This window comes from Nuphar pumila, chromosome 4 (assembly GCF_984573655.1).
Source record: "Nuphar pumila chromosome 4, dmNupPumi1.hap1.1, whole genome shotgun sequence".
Classification (NCBI taxonomy): Eukaryota; Viridiplantae; Streptophyta; class Magnoliopsida; order Nymphaeales; family Nymphaeaceae; genus Nuphar; species Nuphar pumila.
In genome coordinates, this window is record NC_143252.1 from 117,801,584 (window position 1) to 117,827,332 (window position 25,749).

Below are 25,749 nucleotides of genomic sequence, written 5' to 3' on the forward strand. Positions count from 1 at the left end.
GTGTGTTAAGCTACCTTGGGAACCTACTTGACCTCGGAGATTATACCTGTTTGGTGTATCCGCGAGCAACGATAATTAAAAAGAGGAACTTAAAGCTGCGTACATTTAATAGGGCATGCATATGGAAAGATGGAACTTAAATGAAAGAAAAAAAAAAGAGAATCATGCATTGCACATGATCATGCATATTTCCTGCTATGCACTAGATCATGCATAATTGAATTGTTCTATAAATTATGATAGAATGGTGGGTGTATTGTTATTTAAAGATCTTGTTACTTAGTTCTTGTATATGCTCATGCCTTATTGTTTCTTCCTGCCTGACATATGTAACGGGTTGCATGTATGGCTAATTAAGTTCTGAAAATTTTTATATCTGCACTCACTCAAATCATTACATGAAATCTTATCCATGTTCTTTGTCTCACCTGGTTTCTTTAGAAGTAGATATGCTCAGAATTTTGGTTCTGACACCCTACTTTGTTGATTTTTCACAAGAAATGGTGAACAGTGAGGTTGGACTGGCTACAGGGAATGGATGCGAGTCATACTTGGGTTTGACAGCTTCAGCAGGGGACAGAGTGGCTCTTTTTTTTGTTTCAGTTCTTCTTGCTTTTTCAGTTGTTGTTTTATTTTCAGTCGAATGAAACCTTGTCTCTGAAATTTACTCTTATTCATAAATAAAGGAATTGTTCTGGTTCTTATGGATGATGGTTGCAAGTTTGTTTGTGGTGTTTAGGCTATCCAAGGGAAATTGGAACTGTGAAAACACCGGATCTCTGGGAAGGTTTTCGCATTGATTGAAAAAAAAAAATATTCCGCATTTTCAAATGGTATAATTTGGGGTCGTTACATGTATGTCCTCAAAGAAACTTCTTCACCTGATCGAAGGGCTAGGTCAAAATCGTCCATTGATCAGTCATTCAAATTGGATTCGTCTAAGGATTGTTTGAGTTTGTCTTCGTATAATAAGCCAAATATTTGGCATCGTCGTTTGGGTCATTGTAGTAACTCTTTTCTTGAGAAACTTGTGCCAAGCGGTTTTATTTCAAAGTCCATATAACAAGATTGATGGTTCCCTTTGTTCGAGTTGTCAACTATGTAAGAGTCATGTACTTCCCTTTAATTCAATAAATGAAAGAGTTTCTCTTCCTTTTGAACTTGTTTATTCTGATGTTTGGGGACCTGCTCCATAACCCTCTTTGTCTGATAGTCGTTATTATGTCATATTTATTGACAGCTATTCCAGATATACTTAGATTTATTTTATGAAATATAAATCTAAGGTGGTCAAATTCTTTCGTTTATTTCATGCTCTTGTTGTCAATCAATTCTCGACAATCATCCAACAATTCCAGTGTGACGGAGGGGGAGAGTATCTATCAAAAGAATTTACTGAATTTCTCCAAAATAATGGGATAAGGCGTAGAATATCTTGCCCACACACACCGCAACAAAATAGGGTTGCGGAAAAAAAACATTGTCACATTGTTGAAAGTGCTCTAAGTATGTTGCATGATACACATATTTCTTTAAGTCTTTGGACAGAAGCTTTCCACTCTGTGGTTTATGTAATAAATCGCTTACCGATGAGATTGTTGGATAATTTGACTCCTTATTTTGTGTTGTTTGGTACCCAGCCTAAATACAATGAATTACGAGTGTTTGGATGTGTATGTTATATTCACATTGATAGTTCTCAGCGTAACAAGTTTCAGGATAAGGCTTGTAGATGCAGATTTATTGGGTATGCAGATGAATATAAAGGATATTGATGCTATGATCCAGACACTCGACGCATTAAAAGCTCACGAAATGTGTTGTTTGATGAGAACAATGTTCAGAACTTGAACAAAGGAGATAGAGTTATCAAAGAAGAAGAAAGCTATCAGTCGTGGCTTGCAGATGAATTATTTGATCAGCTAGAGATACATGATCCTGCTCTATGTCGTACAGTGACAGATGAGTATAAGTCCATGGAAGCCAATGCGATATCTAGTGGGAACGCATTGACCGATGCTCAGGAATCTATAGTGTCTCTGTGAACACCCCAAATTTTTCAAAATGTTGTAAATATCCCCTTTCTGCCCTTTGCCCCCATTGTCTGGGTAATTGAGTCAGTTTTAAATCTAAATTCCCTTTTGTTTCTCAAAATTTGGTTGAAATTAAATTCATTTTCCATATCTGACTCAATTTCGGATCCGGATCCATTATCAAAATCCAAATCTGAGCTTCATTATCCAATTTTAAATTAAATTCTCAAAATTACCAAAATAATCTTTTGAAAAGCTCAGACACTTCGTCCGGTATCCGTTTGGATCCATCGAGTTGTATTTCTCGATTCGAGGTTTAAAACTCGAATATTTCCTCAAAACTTGGGTCAAAACCCATTTTCTGAAGAAATTTCCTCAAAAATAGCCTTGAAAACCTTCTCTTGTAAATATTTCTCAAAAATACAAAAAAAATTAGTTGAAATCCTTGTTTTTCCGTAAATTTTAAGATTTTATTCCAAAAATATCAAAAAGATATATAAAATTAAGAAAAGAACAAAAAAATATATAAAAGAAAAGAAACAAAAATCGGATTTTGAAAAAAAACTCTTTTTGAAAACCATCTTTTTAACAAAAACCAGTTTTTTGCAAAAATCTTTAAAAGGGACCAGCTTTTGAAAATTTTTATAAAAAAAAAAACTTTTAAACGAAGATTCGGTTTTTTAGGGTTACGAAGGCGCCTCTTCTTTCCCCTTCTTCAGAAGACTCTGGAGATGTCCCCCATGTGCAATCTCCCCTCAATCGCCCAGGGATCAATGGCGTCGCCATCCCAGCCCTCGATCGTCCGGGGATTTCCCTTCTCCTGCGTTCATCATCCACAACTTCACATGCACCCGATTTCCACCTTCCATCGCCTTCCACCCTTCATCCGCCCTTCATCTCTAACATAAGCATCTTCTAGAGCTGGCCTTCACTTCCTACATAAGCCACCTTGGGGATCGGAGGTGGGCATCGATCTTCTTCAAGGTTTTTCAGCTCCAGCAACACAAGAGGCTCCCCTTTTCCTCTGTATTTTCGATTCTAAAGGGAGTCCCACGGCAGAGCGCTTCTTCTTCTTCGCTCGATCGATCCGTCTCCTACCTTTCCATCGGCATCCAATACCATCGAGGATCCATTAAGCATCCATTCTTCCCGGCTTCTTCACCTCCCCATTTCCTCCTTCACCACCCGTTTTCACCCTACCACCGCACCTTCTTCCCTCTTCTTCATTCCCCCTTCTGCTTCCTATTCTTTTTCCGGTTCTTATTCCCAAGTAGCTGGAGATCGGCGATTACGGAGGAAAAACTCAGAGCCCTTCTTGCTTCTTCCCCTGGTCTTTTCTTTCCTTCTTCTTTCGACATCCATCCGGACCCCACCGAGGTAAGTAGTTCTGCCTTTTCCCATATTCCCCTCTTTTATCTTTTCCTTTTTACTATCTTTTCCTTTTTAAGTCCGCTTTTACGAATCCTATGGTTTAGATTTTCTTTTTTCTTTTTTTTTCTTTTTTTTTTTTTAGAAGCACCCCTATAATATCAAATTGCTGATAGCATAACCGATCTACAGATGTGCGATAATAACGGAATGGTGGATTCCAACACATCTTTCATTTCTTTTTCTCCTTTTGTGTTTTTATGATTTCGTTTATATTGCATCCCAATCCATAGCTAATTTTACATTGGATTATCACAATTTCTTGTTTGCATCGGGGTTCTGATGCTGTTTTGATAATCTGTTTACGTTACAAATCTCCAGCTATCTGTTTTATTTTCCTTGTCGATTGTAATCATCTGTTTTGATTTCTGATTTTGATGGTGCCCGACTGTATCTCGTTCATCGTTACCATCATTCGTTTATTTAATCTTTTATCGATTGTCTTTCTGATTGTTCATCTCACCATTTTTTTTTTTCGTTCCTTCTCTTTGTTGGTTAGTTCCAAATCTGTGCAGGGGTTCGTACCTTCTTCTGTTTTGGTCCCACTTGTCTTTAGGTCTCATCCCGGAAATTGAGGCCTTGGGTTTCTTTAGATGAACTAGTTCTTTATAAATCAGGATCGGTTAGGAATTCTTCGGGCTTTTAAGATACTCACGGCCAATTACTCTGTCTATATGGAAATTTGGCATGTCATCCATAAATGGTAAGTTAGATCCCTTGATGCAATGGGTTAGTTCCAGCCCATCAGGTTTGGAAAATCACATAGGCCTTATTACATTTTTTTTAGAACCCTACACTATTGCGATACAGTTATTTGTGTTTAGGAGAATGCAAGGACACGTAGTTGGGTTAAAACGCAGAGATCTTCAGAGTACTTCATCATAGCAAGTGGTTTCTGCAGAACAGGTTTCAATGTAAAGGGGGTTCAATAAAAAAAGTAAAAAAATGTATAGTTCACTGTGTGGGATGTTGGTGGCCAGGAAAAGCTTCGACCTCTGTGGAATGACGTCTTGATATTCGAAAACAAACAGAGCACGAATGGGGCCATGACTCCAGTGAGGGTTTGTCAAGAGCTTAGTCTTTATGATCTGAAGATTAGAAGATGGTATATCCAGAAAATCTGTGCCATCAAAGAAGAAAGCCTTTATGAGGGTTTAGATTGGCTGACAGACACTTTGAGAAGAGTCGCAAGTTGCTGGCTATTCTTGGTAACCCTACATTCTGAATTCCGGCTGCTCAGGTTATCTACTGTTTTCAGATTATTTTCAAAATCTGGGTATGTTAGCAAGAATAATTCTTACATGTTTAGAAACACGGTTTTGGATAAACCTCACTGAATTTATAATCCCTGATGAAGGAAGTCTTTTATTTTCAGTACATTTGTTAGCAATTTATTCAATTATCCTTGTACATGACCTATATAATTCATGTTGACTTCTATGATTATTCCACAGTACCTATCTGTCGAGAAGAGCATTCGCAGATTTTTAATTATATGCTTTGTCCTAACCATTTGATCGATCCTGTGCTAGATGAAAGACCTTCATGATTGGTCTACTGCTGGCTGTTAACTTTATTCTCTGTTGCTATAAATCGAGTGATAAAAAAAAAAAACAGGAATGGGACCTCCCTGACAAAGGGGAAGAAGCATTATAAAATGGAAGGGTGCCTATACCATTATTCAAGAATGACATTTGCACAACCACTTGGGAATATGACCTGAATCTAGGAGCACCTAGATAGTCACAACTCGAGGTAAGAGGTAATCAGTTTTAAATGTGTCTTAAGCCAGCAAAGGTGAGTATATTCCCATATCTATGAGAGTGTTTTGTTTAAAATACTCACTTTGAAGTTCATTTTCTGTGAAAATCTAGTATAGAGGCATTATAAGCAAATCATGATAAATGTTTTCCGGGTCTCGAGTTGCATCCTCTATAATTCCAGCATTTTGGTTTCTGTATCTTTGTTTCTAATGTTATGTTTCTGCCTTTCAGGGGTTATGCAACACATTCACCCATCTTATCGGCCAGCATGAATGAAAAGGTCCCAGTATGGTCAATACACATTGAGTTCATATTTTAATCCATTTCTGGGGAAGATTCGGTGGCTCAATATGAGGTTTCTGTTTTATCATTCTTTTATTTGCATTATCATGGATTATCGACTTGTTAATTCTCAATATGATTCAGCTTTGTTGGGATCTAACCCACGGAGAAATCCATCTCCTCTTGGTTTCATTATCCATCCATGGAATCTGATACGAGGTCTATCCTTACCTTTACCTTAAAAACTTCAGCTGTAAGTATCACATGGCTTTGGACTTCAGCGAGAGCTACTGCTACTGGGAATAAACAGGTTCGAGGTGATCGCATGATGTGTTTACGCAGATGCTCTATGGAGCAAGAGCAGGGCATCTGCATGTAGTGATTGAAATGAAATTGACTGGCATTATTGACTTAACCAAACCCCAATTTGACATATGATTGGCTCACAGCAGGGGTCACTAATATGATCTGATAAAATCCAATTATATGCTTCTTTTGCGATTTTGTGTATTTAGCAGATGCAGTTCTGTTTAAGGGTCTACGTGTGCTTAACATTCAAAAGAAGCACAAATTTGAGCTTCTCATTGATGTAAGGATATCTCTTTATGATTCTGCAAATCATGCCACAGGGTCCATAGATCTTCAAAAGTGTGTCAACATAGGTATCTCTGAGATTGAAGATATATGATAAAGATGATGTTTCCAAGGGCCTGAATGCTATGGTAAAGTTGCAGAGGTGATAATCAGAAGAGGTGTTTGGTTTCATGCCCTCAAAGTCATGCCTGATGCCATCTCCATATAAGATCTTTGAGTCATTTGAGCAAATTGTTGTGTTTTATGTAATCAATTGCTCATTAATTTGCATCAGTCTTCATGTTCATTGACTAAACACCACTTCATTCATCTGTATTTGAGGCCATTGAGTTCTCCTAAGTAAAGCTTTTCAAAAAAAAAAAAAACTATATAGGCTGCCACTGCCAAGGATGGATTTCCCAAATTGTGTTGTACAGAGATGGAGTTGAATAGTTGATTCTTCATATATATATATATATATATATATATATATATATATATATATATATATATATATATATATATATATATATATATATATATATATTTTAAATATGGATCTACGCTTTCTGTTTGTTAGTTTGGACTATATTGACTTGAGCATTTTTTTTCGGCAGAATGGTACTCCATTCAGTCATTGCCATGTTTAAGGAAGTGCTTATCTTTATGGGCTTTATTGATCATTTTGAGGCGGGTCCCTGGAAAAGAGACGTGTGCCAAACACTTGATTTTGACGCTCACAATCCACACTATGGTTACCTCAAGACCATCCTTGAGACTATGAATGCAAAGCATAGATAGTGAATAGAATGGTACTAGACAGGAACAAAGTCAAGGGCCATGTGATCTCTGCAACTTGGCTTCATCACTTCATTCAGAAAGTAAGTTGATTCTCGATTCAAGGATCAGAATTCCTAATTCGTCAAGCATCTGAAATACCAGTCAGTGCAGAACCCTCCTGAATTGCTGAACAAACAGAATTCAATCTGTTATATCAAGCTCGGATCACGGGCGGAATAAGACTGTTAGGCAATGCTCAGTGGCTGAATAAGCAAACGCATAGCATATCTCCTCTTCTCTGCACTCCTGCAACTCTGGTAAGTGTTTCGAATCTCCAAAATTTGATGGTCAATTACAGTGGAGTTATAAGATGAAATTATGGTTCTCATAATGACCTCTCTATGTCATTAGCCACTTACTTCAGCATATATTCACACAGGTCCCTTTTATCTGTTGCAGCTGTATGTTATTTATCCATATGTACATAATTGCCTTCCATTTTATCGTATGGCTACAAGTTAGATGCTTGTTGTTAATGTTATTATGATCTTCTTAATAATATTGCTATGTGAAGGCCCATGTCATTTGCCGATTGGGGAACATTAATTTCCTGCTGTCTATCTAAGAATTTAAAAGGCTGTGGTCCCCAGGATAAAATTACCTTGCTGACATTGTGTAAACACCCCAAATTTTCACCCTCATCCAGTGTTTGTCCATTTCATAAGTTATTACAGATCATTGCATGTATTCTGCATAGCATTGCATGTCATTACATCTCATCTTCGAGATCCAGCACTCCTATTTCAAAACATTCAATCCAGATTTGAATTTTAAAGCTTTATTTCAAAATCAATTTCAAAACCTGGGTTTTTATTCAATACTCTGTCATTTTCCAACCCCAGGACTTTGTATTTCGAAATATTTTCTCAGAAAACAATCTGGATTCCTTTCAAATTCAAACTTTAATCGATTTCAATTCACAGATGAGACCCATTTAGATGGTGTCGCTTCTGAATGCTTCTATTCATCAAATTTCTCAAATTTTTGAAAGTTTCAGTCCGATCAGGACTCTGTCTCAGAGTCCTAATCCGGTCAGAAGTCTGGTTTTTAAGTCTGTTTTACTTCCATTCTCAATCTTTTTCGTTTGTTTTCGAAATTTAGGTCATTTCACAGAGTCCAGTTAGTTCAGGACTCTATTTTAGAGTTCGGTCGAGTTGGGAGTCTAACCCTGACTGTGTTTTCTGACTTATTTCATCATTTCTTGATAAAATCTTTTGAAAATCCTTTCAATTGGCTTTTAAAATCTAAAATCTCAGAGTCCTAAGAGTTCAGGACTCTAACCCGGAGTTCCAGTTCGCTTGAGACCCTATTTTCAAAGATCTTGAATTTCAAATACTGATTTTAACCCCTTTTCAAAGCCATTTTCAGTGTTTATTTCAAAAATGTTCAAAATTCGATGTGGGCCCACTCAGTTGGCACCATATCCAGAAGAATTCTAACTCAGTACCTTATGCCATTTCAAAAATCCTAATTTTAAGTTTACTTTTGAAAATCTTTTGAAAATTCCTTCAATTTCAAGTTTTAAAATCGCTTTTTGAAAAACTCAAGTAGGGCCCACTCGGGGTGGCGCCATATTCGAGTAAGTCAGGGCTAGACTAGGGTTAGTTGATGTCTTGGTTAGTGTTAGAGGTTTAGAAAAGTCAAAACCATTTTGAAAAACCCATTTTTGAAAGTTAGTTTTTAAAACTAGTGTTTTTAAAGGTTTTTAAAAGTGTTTTAAAAACCCAATGTGAGAGAATGCCAAGTGGCACCACATTTGGGGGATTCTTAGGTTTAGCTAGGGGTTAATTAGGAACTATTTAGGATAATTTAGACTAAGGGCATATAGGTAACTCCACCCAAAAATCGCCCCCCCCCCCCTTTAGAGTCTAAAATTTTCAAAATTGTCAATTTTTAAACCTAATTTTTTTATTATAAATAGAGGCATAAGGGGGGTCGATTTTCCCATCTCTCTCCTATTGAGTTCTTGGAGCTTCTCTCTCCTCTCCAGCCCTTCCTCCATTGCAGCAACCTCAAGGTAATGTTTTTCTTTAATTTTTAGTTTTTATTTAATGTTTTTCATTGTTTTAAGCATGATTTAGCCATTGGCACCATCATCTTCCTGGATTAAACCATGGATTTAACCTCAAGAACCATCAAGAATCAGCAAGAACGATCCAAGAAGGTGATCTAACCCTGTTTTGGATGATTTACAGAGATTTTAATCCATTAGAATTGATTTAAATATGATTCTTTGCATTATTAACCAATAAAATATATGATTTACCCCTTTTAATGGGTTAAATCTATGTTTTAAAGGTGATATCAAATTCCAGCCATTGATTCCCTGTTTTTTATTTTATTTTCATGGTTTATTCATGTTTGTTTTACGTTCTACAGCATAGAAATAATTTTTATTTACTGATTTATGGTTTATTTTATTGATTTATATTAGTTAATGCATGGTTTTTCAAGTTTCTTAAATTTCTGTGTGTTTTAGGTTTAGAACAGTAAAGATGATGTTATTTCGGATTGAAGCACTCATTGTTTATTTCTAATTTTTTTATATGTGATGCATGCATGAGTTATTGAGTTACTGTAGAAAAATCAGAGGTTTTGGATCTCGGGAACCCTGTCAAAAAAATCAGACATCAAATCGGGTTTTTAAAGCTTTAAAATCGTGGTTAAAATCAAGAAGGTAACTTGCTGTGATGATATTTCTCTCATCTTATATCCGATTTTAGATCTGTAAAGTGCTATGGATTCACATTGAGTAGATCTGTCTGCTGTAAAATTTTCGGATTTTTTGATTACTGTTTAGTATTTTTCCCCTTTTAGGGAATCTGTTTTTAAATTTAAAACTCGTTAAGGTTTACCAAAACCCTAATCAGACTTGTGTTAGTCATAAATCCCAAACCACAGATCCGATTCATGATCTGTAAAAAGTGAGTATTGTTATTTTTCTGTCTACTGTCCACCACTAAAATTTCAGAGATTTTGGTTTAGAATTGCTATTTATGTCTGTATTTTCAATCTGGAGTAGCCGTTTTAATCCCTGTTAAAAGTGGAATATGTTAGCTCAGATTGCCGGAAGGGTTTCTCCCTAACCAAAGATGTTTTTTCCAATCTGTAAATTGGTAAATCTCTGTTTTCCTTTCTAGTTAGTCTTTGTAAAATTTCATAAATTTCCATGGAGATTTGACCCCTGATTCAGGTCTTGGACTGAGACTGGTTGGTGAATTAGGTCAAAAATAGCATATTTTTAGGGTTTAATGCAATTTTCGGATCAATTTAATGTCAAAAAATTATTTTTATAATTCCAATTCGACATTAGGGTTACAACAAGTGCAGGTACCAATTTTTATGGATTTTGGAATCCATTTGATGGCTGAATTAAGCAAATTGCAAAACCGGGTTCCAGAAAGATCCAAAACACTGCTAAAATCACAGTTTTCGTGATATTATTGGATTTTCGTGCATAAGCATATATTTTTAGGGTTTTATTATGTTCATAATCATATTAGGATGCTTTAGGTTTAATTTTGTATTCATTTGATTTTATTTAGTGCATAAAACCTAAGTTTTTACCAAAATCTCTTTTTAAAAAAACCCTGATTTCAAGGCCATAGTCTTGCTATCGGGGGCAATTTGGTCATTTGACCTAAATTTCGAAATCCCTAACCCTAATTTTCATATTTTTAAGCATGTCACATCATATTTAGCTTAGTTTATTATATTCAAATTCCAAAACTTGCATTTTATCAAAATATCTTTCTGAAAACCCTAATTTCAAGGCCATAGTCTTGTTATTAGGGGTATTTTGGTCATTTGGACCCCAATTTCGAAATTTCATATTTTATCTTCCTTATTTATTCAATTTTATTTCATATTTTATCATTTTGATTTAAGGGAATCATGGCAAAAAGGCTTATATCTAGCAAAATCCAGCAATTTCCTGATATTGTTGGATAAATCTAGAAAAGCCAACATATATTCATTAACCAAGTTTTCTAGTTTTTGCAGGTACATTGAAGACTTTATTTTCATTTCAATAGTGATGTAATTTGTAATTAAACTTTGGAATAAGAATTTACATTTCCTGCTTAGCTTAGGTTGCATTGCATATAGTTTATTTTTTTTAAATAATGTTAATGTGTGATGGATGTTAATGGCACATGCACTAGCTTCTATGAAGTTTATAAACTTGGTGGAATTTTTAACAATAAGACATCTCCTATATATATATCATTTCTTATATATATTCTTTGTTCTTTTATGTATCTTACTTTATGCCAAACTTGTTTTGTAGGGGTATATGAGAAATGTTGATTCCCTCCTCTAAATTTGAGCTTCATTCTCAGATGTCTATTGTAATAGCTAGAATAGTAATGAGAAGTTACATTTCCTGTTTTATATAGAATGAATGAGTGAATTGCTTATTTTCATCTTTTCCTTTATTTCTCAAAATTCTCACAAATGGTGAAACACGAATGGCACGTGCACCATTTCGTAAGAGGTAAATCAATCCTAAGTTGATGATTTACATCAATGGCCATAGTCAGGATGTAAACAAGACTTAGGATTTTTATCTTTTACGAAATAACACTGGATCCACACTCGATACGTTTTCAAAATTCATCATATTTTAGTTAAATATCTTTTTTCTTTTATTAGAATTTAACTTAAAATTAACTCAAAATATATATATATATATCAATGGCCATAGTCAGGGTATATTGAGAGTTAATTTCATTTTAAATTCTATAAAAGCACCAATTGTATTTTATTCTTCACCTGAATTTAAATATAGATTATTATATAATACGTTCAATGACCATAGTCAAGGATGTATTATATCTTCAATCTTATTTTAAATTCATTTAAAGAATGAAATAGCTTTTCAAAATCCAATTTCAAAAATTTAAATTCATTCATCATTTAGTGTAGATTTGCATCATATTTCTAAATTCTTTTTCATAAAATCCAAGTAATTCTTTCCTTCATTTCTCAGATCAAATCCTATTTATAAATTCAAATTCAATTTTATTTCTCAAAAGGACTCAAGAATTCGAATTTCAAAGTCCCATTTGACTTTGAAACTCCAGAATCATCTTGTATTTCGAATTCCAAATTCTATCTTGAATTTAAAATCCAAATTCAACTTTGAAATTCATTTGTATATTCAAGATTCAATTTCCAAAAAAAATCATTTTCCAAGTTCAATTCAAACTTGGAAGTTCTTGATTCATCTTCTGAATTTAAAATTCCAAATCGATTTTAGGATCCAGGATTCAACACTCATATTGGATCTCAGACTTCAGATCCAATTCCTCTTTAGGATCCAGACTCCAAATTTCACTTTGGATCTTAGACTTCAGATCCAATTTCCTTATAGGATCCAGAATCCAATTTCATCTTGGATCTCAAAATTACAGATTCAATTCCATCTTAGGATCCAGAACTCAAGACTATATCGGATTTCAAACTTCAGATCCAAATCTATTTTAGGATCCAGAGTCCAACTTCCATTTGGATCTCAGACTTCAGATCTACTCCATTTTAGGATCCAGAACCCAAGTCCATCTTGGATCCCAAATCTCGGATCCCATTCTGTTTAGTATCCGGAACCCAATTCCAATCCTAGATTTCAATTCCATTTCTATTCTTAAATACCATTTAATTTTCTCAGATCCATTCTAAATTTCAAAACTTCAAAATCTAAATCCAAATTTCATCTCAAGTATTCATCTCCTTTCCTAAATTCAAAAGTTCGAATTCAAAGTCCATCTCTGACTTTGGAACTTCATTTTAAAGCTTTAAGTCATTCCTCCTCATTCATTGTTCCAATCCTGATTTACTTAAAAAACTTAGAACTCCTCTGATCTATCTCAAAGTTCTAAGTTAGATTAAATCATTTCTTCACTCCTTTGCCAAATTCATCTCAGAACACTTGGAAATTTTCAAAACATCTTTCAAAAGGAGCATACATTTTTGCATTGCACAAGCATGATTCTCTGTGCATTTAGAGTTAGAATAAATTCTTAGATTATATTTAGGCAAAGCAAAAGGCATAGATCCAATCCTTGGTTCGATTACCCCTGGTAAAGGCGCCAGGAACGGTCGAACCTCGTACCGACGAGCGAATCCCGTCTCTCCATTTTCCCGCAACATTTTCAATAACGGAGGCGAGTAATTTTCTAAATGTTTTCAAATAAAGGTCAAGTGAAAAGCCGCAAAAGAGTTCCTCTTCTCTCTTTCTTTCTTTCTTTTCTCTTCTCTTTCTCTTTTCTTTCTTTTATTCTTCTCCCTTCAAACAGGAGGAAAATAGAAGTTAGAAAAAGGAAAAGAGAAGGATGAGAGAGAAACCACAAGAGAGGAAAATTTTTTGCGATAATCACAGTCTCCCATCGCAGAAGAGGTTCTGACATCTAGCACATCTTGTTCAGATGATAGAAGATTTAAAGGGGCAGTATATGTCAGGGAGAATAGGAGGCATACTCCCCACATAGTTGAGCAGGTCAGACATACTCCCCACGTAGTTGAGCAAGTCAGACGTTCAGAAAGGATCAGACATCCCATTGAAAGATGGGTAAGCTACGAGAACTTTTCTACAAAGATGCAATTATTTGTTGCACAGGTTGAAAAGCAGGAAGAACCCATTGACTTCTCTCAAGCCTTTCTGTCATCGAAATCGGTTGATGCTATGAATGAAGAAATGAGAGCCTTGCATGAATGTACAAATAGTTCTTAGACCTCCAGATAAGAATGTTGTAGGGTCTAAGTGGGTATATAAAATCAAGTACAAGCCTGACGGATCCATTGAAAGATTTAAGGCAAGACTTGTTGCTAAAGGCTTCACGCAAGCATATGAAGAAGACTACGATGAGACTTTTAGTCCAGTTGTAAAAATGGGAACCATTCGACTTGTGTTATCCTTGGCGGTTCAGCATGGATGGTCTCTTAGCCAACTTGATTAAAAATGCATTCTTACATGGAGATCTAAAGGAGGAAGTCTACATGGAGAAGCCTCTAGGTTATGCAGAAAATAATCCTGAAACACATGTTTGCAGGTTACGACGAGCTATTTATGGGCTAAAGCAAGCATCTTGTTCATGGTTTGACAGTTTTTTCATCGAAGTTCAACGATATGGATTCGTTCGTTCCCAACTTGATCATTCGTTGTTCATTTTTCGAGAACACCTGGTGAGTACTTTGCTTCTCATATATGTAGATGACATCATTATTACAGGGAGTTCTTGTGAACATATAGAGGCCACAAAGATCTTGTTGAGTCAGAAGTTCAAGATGAAGGACCTAGGTATCCTACGATATTTCTTGGGGGTTGAAGTGGATCGACAAAATATTAGCCTCTCGTTGACTCAACATAAGTATGCTTTGGATCTTTTGGAGAAGTCAGGGATGAAGAACTGCAAGCCATTGAATACTCCTAGCATGTTAAACCATAAACTCAGTGCTCAAGATGGGGAGATCTACGAAGATCCGAAGTACTATCGTCGCTTAGTTGGAATGCTTCAATACCTTACCTTTACGAGACCGGATATTGTGTATGCAGTGAATCAAGTCTCTCAGTTCATGCACGACCCACGTACAGAACACATGAATGTAGTTAAAAGAATTCTTCGGTACTTGAAGGGGACTCTTGGAGATGGGCTTGTTTATCGTCAATCAAAGACAAAGGGGGGACATAGACAACTAAAAGTGTATGCAGATGCAGATTGGGCAGGAGATCCAGACGATAGAAAATTAGTTTCCGGGTATTGTGTATTCGTTGATGAAAACTTAATAGCATGGAGTAGTCAGAAGCAATGTGTCGTTGCACGTTCTAGCACAGAAGCTGAGTACTGATCCATGGCATCTGTTACTGCCGAAGTTACATGGTTAAGGCATTTATTAACCGAGATAGGAGAAAAAGTGAAGGTTGCAAATCTATTTTGCGACAATCAAGGTGTCATTCAAATTGCTTTCAATCCTATCCATCATGGTCGAACGAAACACATAGAGATTGATCAACATTTCATTCGACAGAAGGTAGAGGACAAAAAAGTTATTCCGGCCTATGTACCAACAGGAGATCAAGTTGTTGATTTATTCACCAAAGGACTTATGAGTGCGCGATTTTGGTATCTAAAAGGCAAGTTGTCCATGGTGTAGGACCATGCACAACTTGAGGGAGGGTATTAAGATTGTATCGTATATCCAGTTAATGAACTGGATCGCGGGTTCTCTAGTTGTATTCTGTATTTTATTTTGTATTTTGTGTTTGGGTCTGGATCCAACATATTTAACCCAACCGAGTTACTGTTATATAAATATATGAAATAGGGCACGACTTCTAGGCTGAGAAAAGAAGTTGTCCTTTTGCTGCTGCTGCTGCCTCCTCTCTCACTTTCTCTCATCCTTGCTTTCTGTGTTGATGAATCTGGTGGACTTTTCTAATAGCGCTCACATGCATCCATGGATGATGGCATGCTCACACATGTATTCATGTCTAACAACCATGTCCAATGCGGAAAGGCATGGATGCATGTGTAATCATGCTATCATCCGTGTCTATCCACATATGCATGTGTGAGTGAGAGAGAGATCATCATCCATGTCTATCTACATATGCATGTGTGAGTGAGAGAGAGAGAGAGATGTAACATTTAAGAAACTCAATCTTTCTTAAATGTTCATCCTTGAAATAAGCCCATTAATTTCTCTTTTAATGAGAATTTGGAAAGCATACAGATCTCATTTAAGTAAGTTGCATGCATATTTAAGGTGAATCATAGCCATTGGATCTCAAAAGATCCAACGGTTATCGCAAGCGAGTAGGTACCGTTTCATTACTAATATTACTAATATATATAGAAAGAGACAGAGCAGGGCGTAGCTGCTTATCCCCTGCATATATCAATAGATACGGACACGCAGCCGCACACCATGCATCCAGAAATGGATCTTTAGAGGAGACTTTTTCGCTAAAGTTTGTGCATGTGACCTTTTTTGCTATACCTATAGACATACCTATGTGACAGTTTAACATGTATTCAAAATGGTAGAGGGAAATACCTTCAATTCCATCTCTGAGACTTATGATATCATTGCTGTAGAAGAAGATGGGATGTACAGCCACATGTGTGTAGAGAGAGAGAGAGAAAGAGAGAGAGAGAGAGAGAGACGGCTGCACAATAGAAAACACGTTTACTTAATTGATTAGGGCTTCTCTCTATATTAAATAGAGAGAGGCAAAAAGAGAAATTACATCTAAGTCCTTATTAGGACAAAATTTCAAAAGACCTCTAATATAAAAGAACTTAAACAAAGAACCACCTATTCTCAACACTTTAGGTATTTGGTAGTGATATGACCAGCTTGAATCATATCTCTTACATAGTGGCAATCAACCTCAATGTGTTTTGTTCTCTCATGAAAGACAGGATTGTTTAATATATATGTTGTCGCTTTGTTATCGCACATCATGGTCATTGGAGAGGGAACCTTCACCTGGAGATCATTAAAAACAGTGCAAACCCACATCAATTCAGCAGTTGTTTGGGCCATAGCCCGATATTCTGATTCTGCACTCGACCTGGAAACCACATTTTGTTTCTTACTTCTCCATGAAATCAAGTTGTCTCCCAAAAACATACAGAATCCTGTGGTAGATTTTCTATCTACTACAGATCCAGCATAGTCAGCATCAGAATAGGCTACTATCTCCAGAGTTCCACCTTTCCTGAACAATAACCCTTTTCAAGGGGATGATTTTAGATATCTGAGAATCATTATGGCTGCATTCCAGTGTACCTCAGTTGGTTTGTCCATAAACTGGCTAACTTTGCTTACTGCTAAAGCAATATCCGGCCTGGTCACAGTTATATATAATAACTTCCCTACTAGGGAGCGATAGCTTTTGCTATCAACTGGTTTTGACCCCTCTTCAAACAACTGAACTTTATGGTCCATGGGAATATTTGCTGGTTTAGCTCCCAACATGTCAGTTTCCTTTAATAAGTCAAGAACATACTTCCGTTGAGACAAAACCATCCCTTCACGGCTCCTAGCAACTTCTATACCCAGAAAATACATGAGTGAACCAAGGTCTTTTGTAACAAAGTGTTTTTGAAGATGAGCCTTTGTGGCTTCAATAGCTTTCACATCATCTCCTGTAAGAATGATGTCATCCACATATACCACCATAACAACTATGCCAGAGCTAATTTTCTTTATAAATAGTGTATGATCTGCTGCTGATCTATTAAAGCCAAAGCTTGACATCACTTCAAACAACTTTTGAAACCATGCACGAGGACTTTGTTTCAAGCCATAAATCGCCTTTCTCAATCTACACACCTTCTGACACTCCCCCTCAACCTCGAATCCTGGAGGTTGTTGCATGTAAAAGGTCTCAGATAGATCCCCATATAGAAATACATTTTTCACATCTAATTGGCACAAGCTCCAACCATGCTGAACAGCTACTGAGAGAACAAGACGGATGGTACCCATCCTTGCAACAGGAGAAAAAGTTTCAAAGAAGTCAATTTCATATATCTGAGTATACCCTTTCGCGACTAATTTGGCCTTGTACCTTTCAATAGAACCATCAGATTTTTACTTTATTGTATATACCCATTTACATCCAACAATGTCAGCATCTGCTGGGGAATCAACTAGATCCCAGGTATGCTGAGATACTAAAGCTGTCATTTCTTCTTGCATAGCCAGCTTCCAGCGATTATCAAGTTCTGTCTGTTGATAGTTCAGAGGAATAGTTTCAGCAGATAAAGCTGAAATAAAAGACTTCATCTGATGTCCAATTCTGGCATGGGAGACAAAATGAGATATGGGATATAAAGTACATTGTCTTGTCTCCTTTCGTAGAGCAATAGGACTGTTATCATCATCCTAAAGATCACTATTGTCAGTAGAACTTACCTCAGGAGAAGAAGAAGATGAAGGCTCTTGCGGAAGTGGAGCTCTACACACATATAGTAATGGAAGATTATTAAATCTGGAAGTGGATGAAGTTTGGTTCGGTAATGAGGGCACAAATTCCAACGGAAAATGAGGTATAGGTAATGGAAAAGACTCAGTTGGATCAACCTGCAACGGGGAACCGGAACTAGAGTAATATGGAGAGGATTCCAGGAAAGATACATCCGCACTGACATACTCTCGGCGAGAAATAGGATCATAACATCGATAGCCCTTTTGATTTTTTGGATAACCGATAAATATGCATTTTGTAGCTTGAGCGGCTAATTTATCACGGTCAGGGCCAAGTTTGTGTATTTTTTACAAAACAAACACATCCAAATATTTTTGGTGAGAAAGAAAAAAGTGGGGCATTAGGTTTTAGGATATATAATGGAATTTGATTACCCACGGAAGAAGAAGGCAGGAACATTGGATTGAATCATAATGGTCCTGGCAACATCAAGGAGGTGGCAATGTTTTCGCTCATCCACCCCATTTTGTTGAGATGAATAGGCACAGGAAGTTTGGGGTTGGATGCCATGATCTTGGTAAAATTGTAACAGACCTTTTGATTTAAACTCGAGAGCATTATCAGTGCGAACAATCTTGACAATAGATTTAAACTGAGTTTTTATTTCAAGAATTAGGGATTTGATAATACTTGGAACTTCAAATCGTTCTTTTATTAAAAATACCCATGATAACTTAGAGAAATCATCAACAATAACAAAATAATAACGACACTGAGTCCTAGTAGGAATCTTACTAGGACCCCATACATCTGCATGAAGAAGTTCAAAAACTTTATTACTAGACTGACTCTTACTCGAAGGGAACGAACTTCGATGATGCTTGCCCAACTGACATGTTTCACACTGAAATGATGTGGTGGAAGGAATCTGAGGAAAGACCGACCGAAGCTTTGACAATGAAGGATGACCAAGACGACGATGCCACTGAACAGGACTGAATAAATGTTCCACTGCAGCATGAACAGTACCCATTGGATGATGTAGGTAGTAAATTTCATTTTCTTCATAGCCTTCACCAATCTTCTTCCTCGTCAGCAAATCCTGAAAATAACAACCCATTGGATCAAATATTACTCTACAGTTTTGTTCTTTTATAAGGCAACTAACAGAGAGTAAACTTTGAGGAAAGTTTGGAGCATGAAGAGCATTTTTCAACTGTAATGAGAAGGATATAGAAATATTTCCCAGACCAACAACCGGGAAGGAGCTCCCATCGGCTAATGAGACTCCAAGCTGAGCCTTAATATCCTTTAGATCTGAAAAAACACGTGAATTTTCACACAAATGTTTGGATGCACCAGAGTCAATAACCCACTTATTATCAGTCGGATGAAGATGATTTACGGTTGAATAGGCAACACCAGCTACAGGAGGGGTGGAACTCAAAGGTCAAAGAGCTATCAGCTCATCATATTCCACACGACTAAGGGTGATACTACTTTCATTTTCAGCGATATTCTCTTGTACATTTGTTGCCTCGATAGTAGTAACATTTGCTTTTGGAGTATATGACTTTGATGAAGAGGAGGTTGGCCGACCATGCTTATCCCAGCAACGATCTTCTAAATGTCCAGATTTTCCACAGAATGTACATTAAAGTTTTCCTCTGCCTCCCATACCATGTCCATGTCCTTGTCCTCTGATATTCTGAATATTTTCACGCCCATAACTAGATGGGACAACAAGAGCAGATGACTGAGTCACAGGCTGAGATTGTGGCAGAGAGATCGCAAGTCTACTCAGACGATTGTAAGCATCAGCAAGAGTGGGAACATCTGATCCAGTCAACATTTGAACTTTTGCAACAGAAAAATCTGAAGAAAGACTTGTAAGAAAACGAGCAACCATGGTTTGTTCTTGATGATCCTTTTGCTTCGAGCAACAAAGAGGCCTGTGAGCATTAAGTCTTTCAAACGCAGCTTTGACAGAGGCATAGTACTGGGCCAAGGTCTGATCTCCCTGTTGCAAATTATATATTTCTTGTTTGACTTGCAGGATACGACTCACATTCGTTTCTTGTGAGTATGTATCACGAAGATTGTCCCACATCAGTTTGGTTGTATTATAGTAGATTAATCCATCTGCAATATGGGGTTTGACACTATTCATGATCCATGACATAACTATGTCATTATCTTTATCCCAAGTAACATATTTTCCCAATTTCTCAATGGGTTCGCCTTCCAACAAAATATGTTTTCGACGATGTCCAGATACCCACATCATAAAAGTTCTGGACCACCTGGCATAGTTGGTTTCATTCAACCTTACGGAAGAGCCATACGAGAAGGGGTTGGCAAAAGCCTTATACTCCCCAATATGTTTCATTTTGGAATCACATTTCGAAGTTTCAGCCATACTGAAGATGTGATCCAAATTAAAAAAAAATTACCTCACTTGAACAGCAAGTGTTCAAGAGGAATTTTCAACTCAGCACGAAATCACACCTGCTGTTTCCACAAAAAACAGCAGCCCACACACAAAACAAAATTCAACACAACAGGAAATCACACCTGCTATTTTCCACGACAGAAGGGTAACCTAAGCTACCATGCTTCTTTCCAAAAAAAAAACTCGACACAGCAGGGAATCACGACTGTTGAAAACCACATTCTGAAATAAACCAACCCACTAAAAACAACTAAAGTTCAGGAATCACGAACATTGCTGCGCCCAAACACATCACGACCAATGATAGAATGCAGTCGCAAAACAAATATTCAATACACCTGTTGTTCTCCAACATATAAGGCACGACATCCAGTAAGTCTTCAAGGCACAGTTAGACAGATCAATTATATTTCGATCACAAGCAATCAGCACAGAAAATAAATCTGTATTCACGGCAGAATTCTGATCACACGCAATCAGCACAGGAAAGGACTCAGCAAAAATCTGATCACACGCAATCAGCACAGGAGAGAACTTCAGCAATCACGGCAACACAGGAAATGAGGATTTCTGTTGCTTCCAAACAGCAGGAACACACCTCGACAACTCACGAACCCAAGGAAAAAAAAATCTCACGTCATGGCAGGAACAGGACTCGGCAACACAAGGTCGCGGCAGGAGATCCAGATTTTGAATCCAGCGACCTGGGTTCGACTCCCGGTAGGACCTCCAGATGAGGAGAACATATCTAGATCTTCTCCTTAGATCTGACGACAGATCTGGGTAACATCCCAGATCTGTTATCAGATCTTCCCAAATCAAACACCACCAAACCTGATTTTAAGAAGTCGTAGGGTTATTGCTCCTCGTTGATGAAGATCAGTCCTTGATCACGCTCCCGAGATCGAGGGCTTTGATACCATGTAGAAGAAGATGGATGTACAGCCACCTGTGTGTGTAGAGAGAGAGAAAGAGAGAGACGGCTGCACAATAGAAAACATGTTTACTTAATTGATTAGGGCTTCTCTCTATATTAAATAGAGAGAGGCAAAAAGAGAAATTACATCTAAGTCCTTATTAGGACAAAATTTCAAAAGACCTCTAATATAAAAGAACTTAAACAAAGAACCACCTATTCTCAACAATTGCCAAATGAATAGGACTCCATATTGGGAAGAAATTGAATCAGGGATGCTGCCCTAAATGCATGTATGATTTTTACCCAGGCCGTAATCGTTAAAAAGTCTCAGCCATAGAAAGATCGTAACCAAAACAAACTGCCTTTGAAAAGTGGGTGAACCTCTAGGTCCTAAATTCCTAATCATAAAGAGAAGACAAGGCACAAGCTCCATTGGAAACATAAGCCTTCGGTGAGGAATCAGGCCTTCATGATCTCTATTTCATAAACAACATCTTGGCATTCAGGATGGGCATGATAGGGGCACGGTGTACATGTTCACGGGTGCATCAAGCTGACTTCAAGTGTAGTAACAAATTTTAAATTTCACCAGGATTGATAAATAGGAAACCTAAAAATAGATAAAATATTTTCCTAGATTTTGAATTGACCATAGACATGAATAATATCATATTTTCACATTATTTTCATGAAATATGCCAAAGGTAAACAAGGAAGGGAATCTGTGAAGTTGAAATCAAAACATAAAGTAATAACTTCAAGATCATCTTCAAATGATCAAGATTAGCACACTATGGTTAGTCAAATCCCAAAACCTATATGACTTGGACAATGACAAAAAATGGTGGAAAGCCAATATACAGCATTAGAACAATATCAAAATCACTGACATTTAGCATCAACCAACTCAAATTTCAATAACTATCAACCATACTCACAACCAGATCAAACTTCCATAAACAAGGACAGAATGGAAGATAAGAATTTGATTCTCAAATCCAAACAAAAAAAATGACAGCTCCTTTCTCGAAGATCAAACCAATAAATCAAGAAACAAAAATATCACAATTTTTGCATTTATGAGCTAGAGGGTCATAAAACCCACGCTTGCTTACAGATGAAAATAATCTCTGTACCAGAAAAATGTATCACAAGACTACAGAGCACAAAATCAAATGCAGATAAAGGCATTTCGGTGTCTGGCAGGAGCTGAAAAAGGGCCATTAGCATCATTCTTTTGTCCATCGCGCAAGAGAGAGAGAGAGAGAGAGAAACTGGCCAAAAAAGGATTCCAACTAGCCCTATCCCTACCAGAAAGAGGAAGAGAGTGGAGGCCAGACAGAAAAGGACAACCAACAGTCCTTTTCCAGCCAGAGAAAAGGAGAAAAAGACTGACCTTAAAAGAACCAGCCATGACTCTTTTCTGGCCAGAGACAGGGGGAGAGGCACTGGATGGAAAAGGGCTCCCAGCAACCTTTTTCCGGCTCCACAAAGGGAGACAACCTTGCCAAAGCAACTCAGACATCATTAGAAAACACTGTCACTGAAGGTGGCTAGGTTTAGGGCTTTGGGATGTGGGGTAAGGAGTCACACGTGTGAGCAATCCTGAAAAACCACATTTTCTTATGAAGGTTTGGCAAAACAGGTAGATACAATACACAGATTTGGTGGCATAAGGGTTGACACTGAGAGTCAGGCCACAACCTGGTTTTCGACATCATCCAAACATGTCCCAGGAAAATTTGTCAGATAATCAAGCTTGTAAAGTGCATGTTTGGAACCCATCGTATCATTTTGTTTGCTTAGTTGGTCTCATAGTTCTATAAATCATCCCTGCACATTTTTTTATGACTTGAGCACATTCTGCAGCTATGAGTAAATGCCTGTTCCAGTTACTCTCTATGCAGTCGAATCCAAAGAGCAAAAGGTGGCGAAGGGCCTGGAGATGACTGATTTTCTTGATCTGCTGTAGAATCTGATTTGGCAAAAAACAATAGATTTTTCAAGCATCATCCAAAATTGAGTGTGTTAACAGGTCAAACCTTGTAGAGTATTAAGTCAAGTTCTATGTATGCTATCTAACGTTCAATATGTTCTATGTAGTTTACCTAGAACCCCCAAAAATAAATTTTAAATAAAAATTTAAGAAAAGTAAACAATCTAGCAAAAATGAAATTTCAATAAGCTATGTTTTTGCACCCTCCTAGAAGCCCACCTTGAGCCCACCCGTCACCTAGGTGTTGACCAGGCACTAACTAAGCACTGGTATACATTGCATATCACATAGGTAAGCAACAGGTGCACTTTTAACTGCATAAGTCAAGTCCCTATGCAAGGACCTTCAGCATATACGGACCAGCCAACTCAGTAGGATTTGATAACCATTAGCCAATATTTTCTGATCCTTCCTCCTACCACCTTCTCTCCACATATTTCCTTTTTCTGCACCTTCTAAATTTCTCTCTAGAGACAGAAGAAAAATAAAAGAAGGCAATTGAGCTTGGTCATTCTCTTCAAGGAGAACTGAACAGAATGAAATAATGGAGTTTGTTGGTATGATAAAAAGCTCAATGAGGCTGGGTAGATAGCTTCCAATGCCCTCAATATCATATAATAGATTTCAGAAGCATCACCAAATTCAAAAAAGGATGACAAAAGGCAGGTACTCTCAGGGTTTGCAGTTTCTTCTTGCGCCTCTGCCAGGTAAACTCTCCATAGTGTATGATGACCGACCCACTCAAAGATATTAAATTATTGAGCCTTCTGCTTCCCTTATAACAATCTCTTGTGTTCTTTGCCATGAAAACTAATCCTATCAACTAACTCAGGAGGGAATCGTTCAAATCAAGTTCAAGAAAAAAAAGAACAATGAAAGAATATGTATGTGTACAGATGTGTGTATGAATATATGTATGCACACACACATGTATGAAAATTTTAACCAAGAAATAGATGCTGCATGGATCCCCAAAATACTCAATGGTAGGATATGAGCAACCTCATGATATGTAAATATCTATAATCATATGCTTTTAAGATGGTTAATTCTGAGGACCTAAATGAAAATTGTTAAGTATCAAGGATGCAATGAAATGACCTCTAACTGCCTCAGTGTGTCAAGTAGAACGTAGTGTTTCTGCTGAAGAGACCTCAATTGATCCTGCAAATCAGAAAGCTCTGACAGCATAATAGACTCACAATCTCTAATAACTGCCTCACTTAGCCCTTCCTGGAGCAAACGGCATCGCAGCTTGTCAGTTGAAACAGTAATTTCCTCGGGAGACAGATCATTGTTTGTAATCGCTCTAGGGAAAAGATCCTTTGCAGCTGACAGCGCCTCAATCCATGAGGTTCGATCCTCTCGAGATTCACACCTCAAGTGAAGTGTCTTCGTACCAGAGAATATATAGAGTCTTTTATCATCGGACTTGCTGCCCCGAATGGAAGAAACCTAAAACCCAAAAATAGATTGGTCACTTAGCACACAAAAAGGCATTAAAACTAGAGATTATGGAAAATATTATTTTTTATAATCCATTAAGAGCATTGGATGTCTCATATGCAAAACAAACATAAACTAACTTTGTACAAATTGAATGATAATGGAAACCATAGTTACAACATTTCCACTATTATCAATGTCACAGACAAATGAAGCAGATGATGCTAGTCCAACCAAAAAAAATATCCCATGCAACAATTCCATATTGATTAATCAATGTAGTAGCAAAATTTCTACTGGGAAAGCAGAAAATCATGGCATGAGGATTGTAATATTGGTTATAAATTCCTTATCCCCAGCTAGGAAAGTAAAGCTCATTGGAGGGCTCAAGGTACACAACATTATGGACATAGACTCCACATACATTATGGACATAGTTTCCATATGATGATCTCCCATTGGTTCCTGCAGATAATCGAGACCATTTTGAAGATTTGGGAGATAAAATTTGTGGTCGTCCAATCAAAGTACTGCCATGGTAGAAGAACTCTTCATTGTAGATTCTCAAGAACCTACCACATGGGAAACATCTTAGCCTCAGGCCAAGAACCATTTAATCTCAATTTTCTCATTGCACTTGAGAAAGGTAAGAGATTTTGTAGCTCAGATCCACCGCTCATTTTCCTTCATATCATAATGTGACCTAAGCCAATAAAGTTTTGTATTGATACATGCTTAAGACCATGAAGGATGCCTTGATGAATTCCAAGTGAAAGATACATAACAAATAAAATGTGGATGCCTTGAAGAAGCATGAGATGTGGGAGAAGACTAATTTTCCTAAAAAGAAAAGGGTCATAAGAAGCAAGTATTTATAGTGAAGAAGAATCTATTACAAAATGAAGTTAGTCATTAAGGGCTAGAGAATACACATGGATGTACTGAATAGGCTATAATGAAACATTTGCTCATGTTCATCTCAATTCTACTAACACTGCTACCCCTTGTTGCACATAAGTGTTGGCAACACTACAATTAGATGCGAAAACTGCATTTCTCCATGAAGAGCTGAATGAAGCAG

The 25,749-nt window shown here is 37.1% G+C and overlaps 1 protein-coding gene across 3 annotated transcripts in view; it reads right to left on the reverse strand.

The window, feature by feature from the left end:
• The window catches only part of LOC149840779 (oxysterol-binding protein-related protein 1D-like), an 89,714-nt gene that overhangs the window by 51,610 nt on the left and 12,355 nt on the right, over positions 1-25,749 (reverse strand). For all 3 annotated transcript variants that reach the window (XM_090003325.1, XM_090003323.1, XM_090003326.1), the window contains one exon: positions 24,324-24,677. In XM_090003325.1, coding sequence (XP_089859451.1) covers positions 24,324-24,677 — 354 coding nt within the window. The remainder of the gene's footprint in view (positions 1-24,323; positions 24,678-25,749) is intronic.